Source organism: Diplotaxodon limnothrissa, linkage group LG15 (genome assembly GCF_057381915.1).
Source record: "Diplotaxodon limnothrissa isolate DT_005_m linkage group LG15, D_limnothrissa_male_GT1.1, whole genome shotgun sequence".
Lineage (NCBI taxonomy): Eukaryota > Metazoa > Chordata > Actinopteri > Cichliformes > Cichlidae > Diplotaxodon > Diplotaxodon limnothrissa.
Genome location: NC_140610.1, coordinates 19968143 through 19974477, shown reverse-complemented (window position 1 = coordinate 19974477; position 6335 = coordinate 19968143). Strand labels below are relative to the sequence as shown.

At 39.5% G+C, this 6335-nt stretch overlaps 1 protein-coding gene across 1 annotated transcript in view; it reads right to left on the bottom strand.

The window, feature by feature from the left end:
* Nucleotides 1-1468: 1468 nt before the first annotated feature.
* LOC146617421 (exostosin-1) overlaps nucleotides 1469-6335 on the bottom strand; it is a 378284-nt gene continuing 373417 nt past the window's right edge. Inside the window, exon 13 of the mRNA XM_085373085.1 lies at nucleotides 1469-1739. Within this exon, the coding sequence (XP_085229211.1) occupies nucleotides 1551-1739 (189 nt within the window). The 3' untranslated portion in view covers nucleotides 1469-1550. The remainder of the gene's footprint in view (nucleotides 1740-6335) is intronic.

Genomic DNA, 6335 nt, shown 5'->3' with positions numbered 1-6335 from the left:
CTTAAACATGATGATTTTATGTACACAGGTTGACTTTTAATCAGAGCAGAGCAGTTGTTACGTTTAGACAGTGAGTCATACAACACTAGACCAGGATTCCCACATTAAGGTCTCCCACTTTGTTGCACTATGGGCCTTTAGGTGCAGCTACTGAGCAGTTATGGTCGCGGCTGTTACCAGGCAACATTGAAAGTAAACTTTTTTTATTGGCAGCAGCAAGTTGCAACTCTCAGCTAAGACTAATCCCACTAGCCCGCACACCACAGGCTGCCGTTATCTGCCAACTAAGTTATACCCCGTCACATAGCTAAAAAGAGCAGACTGCATATTCTTCTCACTGGTATCATAAAGGTCTTTTTATTCACCCCAGGCTTGATAATCACTTTAAAGCTGATGTTGCTTATTTCATTGCTGTTTCAGTTCACCACTACATACTTTATGTAATTCGGTGGACTTGCAGTAAAACCAGCTGCTGCCTCATTTGCCGTCTGTAGATTCTGAGGTTGAGACAGTAAAAAAGACTATGCATTTATGAACCAAGCTGCTGCCCTCCCACTCCTTACCACTGCTGCTGTTTACTATGGCCAAAGCAAAGTGATGAGATTTACTTCCCATAAGCTTTTGTGGATTCATTAGCTGTAGCTAATCTTATGAAAACTGATATCTAATCTTTATAGTGAGGTTAATACATCACTACTAAACATTTGACAGATGTTGACATTTCTTGATGTTCTTATTTCTTTATTGATTGCATTAATCATACTTTATTAGTTAGTCAGTTCCTTGTTGAAAATAAATGGTCTCGTTATTGTTTACTTCACTATAGATGTGCAGGCAAAACAGCAAGGAGAGTAACAAGGAGAGTGTGTAGTCAAAGAAAGATGCAATTTTCTTAAAATGAATGGAAGAACTGAACTGAGTTGAGACAAATCCTCTCGCCTTATAACATAACATCTCTTTATTTTATTTTTTATTTGCTTCATACAGACAGGAACTGCTGCTGCAAATCTACAGTAATATACAAGAGGTGCACTGCCATCGTCTCTGGGTGTTTTGGGGCCATTAGCTGTGATGTGGCCAGAAAGAACAGCTTGTTCCTTTTTGTCTACACAAACTCTTTTCTTTAATTACTGACTTCATGAATACAACCTCGAATCTCTTTAGCCGTTTGTCAACTTCCACTGTAGACATACTTGATTTTTTTTTTTTTAAACACAGTCTTGTCTTGTTTAAACCATGCAACACATACGTACACGTGGTCAGCTTGAATGTGTCCAAGTCTTTGTTGCATGTGTCTACATGCATTCATATTATGTGTATTGTCACAGATGGCAGCTATGCACAGTTGCTCACTGTAACCAACCACATGTACAGAAGCTTTTTTTTTTCCCATAGAAATTTGCATTTAAAGGTCTTGCAGATACCTCAGTGTTTTATCACTTTTATGTCCAGTGCATGTGTGAATTTTCCTTTATAGCCTCATAAACAGTCATTCAGGACACACACACAGCTCTCCAGCCTCTACTGTGATTTGTCGTGTCCTTGTGTGTTCACAACCTCTCAATGTCCCTGTACTTCTTCCTCAGGATGGAAACCTGGTCTCTGAACAACACTGGGTCCAACCTCATCTGGGAGTGCACTAAGGGCATGAAACCTAGCCAGTGGCTAAAGGCGTTCATGCAACTCTGTCGCTGGGCGAAATGGTCCGGGTCAGCCCAACGAGATGACACCTTGGAGCCCTTCATGTGGGAAAACAGAGAGAGAGTGAGAGAATAGGACTGTATTAGAGTAAATAGAAGGAGGGATGAATCACCTCAGCTCTACAGCAGGCAATAATGTAATAAAAATCCACAATCAGCAAAAAGAAAACACATTTTTAAACTTTTATCTAAGGCGCACATTGACTCGGGCCAACAGGTTTAGAGACAAAGTGTATGAGTGGGTCAATTTTCACTGGGATTTCAATGATATATTAGTGCAGGGAATCTGTGTAGAGATGGCCAGATGGCATAAAGGGAGTTGGTGGAACAGCTGGAAAAGGTGAAACATTTTGTTGGAAACTTTGGGGGAAAAAAAACTTCATTATCACTTTGTTTCCTGTTTCAATCTCCTCAACTTCTAATCCAGTGTTGATGCAAAAAGTTAGCAGACACCTATTATTTCACAGACAACCTAGCCAGCATCTATGTGTCTGTCTCTTTTTCAATTTTCAGAAAGTATTTCTTTCAATTATCTTTCTGGAAACATTGAAGCATATTCATATTGTTTAACATTCGCAGACAAATCAGTATCCTTCACACCACTTGTTAGACACAAGTCGAAACCTTTGTCATCATAGCAAATATGGAATTGGCTTGTTAGGCTCTGAAGTATTTTTCCATCTTTTAAACTGTAATCAATGCTCTATAATGTAGAAGCCTTCACTTTTTTCTTTCCAGCTGTGCAGGCCTGTCTATACTATCCAAGCCCCATTGACTTGCCTACAAATTTCCCTCTTTCATCAAGCTGTGACATTTAACTTGTGGCAAGCTTTTGTCCTTATTGAGCCATAGATAAGAGCCACATGATGTATTGTTCAGAAAGGCTCTGTTCCGAAGTTGGATTTTTAAACTTTCATCACTGCAACAAATCCGTCAAATGGATTTTAATTTGGGTTTTCTTTCCTAGATGTTCTACTTTCACTTTAGGTCTCTAAAATCTGTGATTGTTTCTGTGGTAGTACACAGGTAGTGTGTGTGAGTTTGTGAGTGTGTGTGTGTAGGAGGATGAGAGTGGCTTTGTGCAACACTTTGTCCTACCAGAATTTAAAGTAATACATGTATTGTGTCATTATTGAACTCCAAATGAAAAAAAGATTTGCATAACTTGATGTTTCACTGATTAAAGGTGGGTTACTTTATATTTCAGTGGGAGCCATGTTTTGAAACTCATCCAAATGACTTCTTCAGTTAGCTTTGTCCCTCTGTAACTGAACAGATCACTTGCATGAGACAAAAGGTTTCTCCACCTAAAAACGCTATATCTAGATGAACAAAATTAACGTCCTGAGGCTTCCCCTTCATTTTCTGCTGATATCCTTCTGTCCTGACGCTCGTTTCCACCCACTCCTACCTGCCTCCACTTTCTTCTTCACCTCTCATTTGCACTATTCGTTGCTTTGAATGGCTGACCCCAGTGGTTCATCCACCTTCACTAACTCTACTCCTTAGATATTTACTTTTACGCCTTGTGTTGTGTCTTGCTTTTCCTGACTTTCATTCCTCTTCTATCCAGAGCATACCTCCAACTCTCTAGGCTCTGCCCATGTACTCACTGCTCACACAAAAGAATGCAATGTCGTCTGCAAACATCATATTTAATGGAGACCTCTGCATGACCTCATCTGTCAACCTGTTAATCGCCAATGCATAAAAAAGGGGTTCAGTGCCGATCCCTGAGGTAATCTCCACCCCACAAGCAGGAAGTGTGGCAATTTACTGCTGATCAGTCACACAGTGCATTACTTAACAAACAGTTAATGCAGAAAAAAGTGAACAAACAGTCATTTTAGATTGTTTTTTAGATTATAGCAGAAATCTGACCTACAAATAACTTTTTATAGTCACAGTGAGAATTTTAAACTGGGACCTAAATGTGACAGGAAGCTAGTGAAGGGACATTCGTAGTGAGGTGATAAGGGAGCATCTGTTTGACCAAGTACATAGCCTAACAGTAGAATTTTGAAATGCCAGCAAACAATGTGTATTTGCAGACAACAAGTTGTGAGCATCCCGGTTGCTGCTACAGATGAACCCGAGAAAGTGCAGTTGTAGGGTTAGTAGAGCCCTTTGAGAGTGGTTGTAAAAGCTGGAGGAAACTTATCTTCAGATAGAAAATTTTGAACTGCTAAAGAATATCCAGTGACAGAAGTGATCTGGGCCTAAAATACAATATGACTTGTACAATAAAACAGCTTAAAAATGTTAATTCATTTAACATTCTGGTCCAGGTATCCCACAAGATGTCAGCTCTTTCCTCTTACGCCATGTTAAATGTCTATCTGCTGTTGCTTGAAGCGAAGTCACAAATCATGGGTGAGATTGAGGAGGCGGGGGTGCACACAGGAAAAAAAGAAAGAATGAGAGAGCGAGTGAGGAAAGGAGGGGTAAAAGGGGGGAGTAAATCTAGGTTTGTCGTGCTGCTTTCACAATTAAGACATTAATCACTACGTCCATACTGCTGAGTCATCGTCCTGCCTGTGGTCAGACCATCAATCAGAACCTGACAAAGGGCTGGCCCCATGAACACACACACTCACACAAACACATGCACATACAGGGATCTCCCAAAGAGAAGGTCAGGGCTGTATGTGGCCTGAAACTTTTCTACCATTTCTCTTTTAATACTCTTATTATCTTCTTCTTTCCTTAAAAAGAGGTCTATAAACACACAGCACTTTTATCATCTTTAAACTGTGTTGCTACTGTACAAAATGTTTTGATGGACCAACAATGTCATGAGCAATGAATTAAAAGAAGCCTCCATTTGGTTTTTCTCATGCCCTGCTTGCACATTAATGCAATGCAATTAATGCAACAGTGCTAATAGAGCTAAACTACTCCAAACAGAAGCATTTGCAAATGTTTTATGGGGAATGAAATACATTTTGGACTTTGTTAACAAACACTGAAATTATCCCAAAAGGGGACTTTAACAGGGGGAAGCTTGGAAGGCACTTTAGCTTTGGATAACTGCAAATTCATTGAATGTAACCATGAAAACTTAAACATCTATGTAAGGCACAAGTGACTAATTATACAATGTCTACAAAGAAATGATGGATAGTTAGACTATATATAACTAGTTTTTTTAATCAGGTTGTGGGATGACGGGGTTTCTTTCTTAGCTCTTGAACACCGACCCTCCTTCCAGCATTTTTAAACCTTGGACAAAGTTTTCTTCCCTTTTTATTGTCCAAATAACATTTGTAAGTGATTCATTCCATGTTGAAATGGAATGTGATAAAGCACTACTCAAATTCCCTTGCACATTTTTTCGCCTCAAAGTTATTTTTCTACTGAAAGGCTCAGATGGCTGTCGAGGGCCCCAATCACACAGGACTGGAGACTGGTCTATGAGTGGTTGCTGCAGGTTGCATGCTGTTGCTGGTTGACATACGTCACAAAGAGGGTGCTGCACCAAAAGGTCCTTGTGATTACTCTGGTTGTTAGCAGGTTACTATGGTTGACTGTAGTTTACATAGGATACACCGACTTGTCTGCAAACACCTGTAAAAATGTTCCAGGTACTTCAGACCTCGTGTGTCGGAAAAAGTGAGGAAAACCAGGATTTGTTTTGTTTCTTTCTTCTTGGGCTTTCTGAGCAGAAAAGAATGAGAATATGATCGCAAAGTCTGAACAGAAATAACTGCATTGTGCTGCTAAAACAACTTTGGCTCTTTGCTAGTATCTGAACAGACAGAATGCTAAAGCTAACCAAGGCAAGGACACCGAGTGATGTTAAAGCTGAGCGAATGCTGACCCCAGGTCAGCTACTAGATCTTGAACTTCAGCAGGTAACAAATGGATGCGCAGTCAGGCTGCTGGTTTTCATGAATTTCATTCATTCATGAATTTAATTTTCTTTATTTTGTGTTGTCAGCTTTGTGTTCATACCTAAACACTAAGATAAAGAAAATGTGTTTCTCCTCAACAGGATAAGGATTTGTGTTGGTGTGTTGATATTGTTAAATCTCAGATAATTTTTATAGAGAAACACAAAAGTAATGTAATCATTTGTGTAATTAATTATTTTGTCCTGGGATTAATAAAAATACGCTGCATTGATTTTAAGAGAAGTGCTCTTTGTAATATGTGTAATAATAAATTTTTTCCAGTAATGATTGCAACACAATCACAACAATGGGATTGGGATGTACCTCCAACATGCACAAACATTTGTCCGTACAGTATGCAATCACAAGGAGGTTTTTGGTGTAGCACACGAAATGCCTGCAACTGCTCTCAACCACTCACTAACCACTCACGCTTTTTGATGTTTGCAAGGGGTATGTGTGTAGGCCTGTGTGACTGGGGCTTTAGCAATTAATTTCAAAGACAACCAGGAATCCCCAGGAATCCCCAGCAACCACTAACCACGAACAGAAATCTCAAAGAGGTTGAGTAGTGATATGAATGTGAGTTGGAGAGAGCCAGCTAGTAAGGAGCTGGTACATATTACAGAACTGGTGTAAAGAATTCAGTCTCACTTTCTTTAACCTTAAGAATGCCAAACAATGATTCAGAGTTTTTGTATTGCATCTGCAAAGTTATATGCCACACTTCACAAAGCTTTTA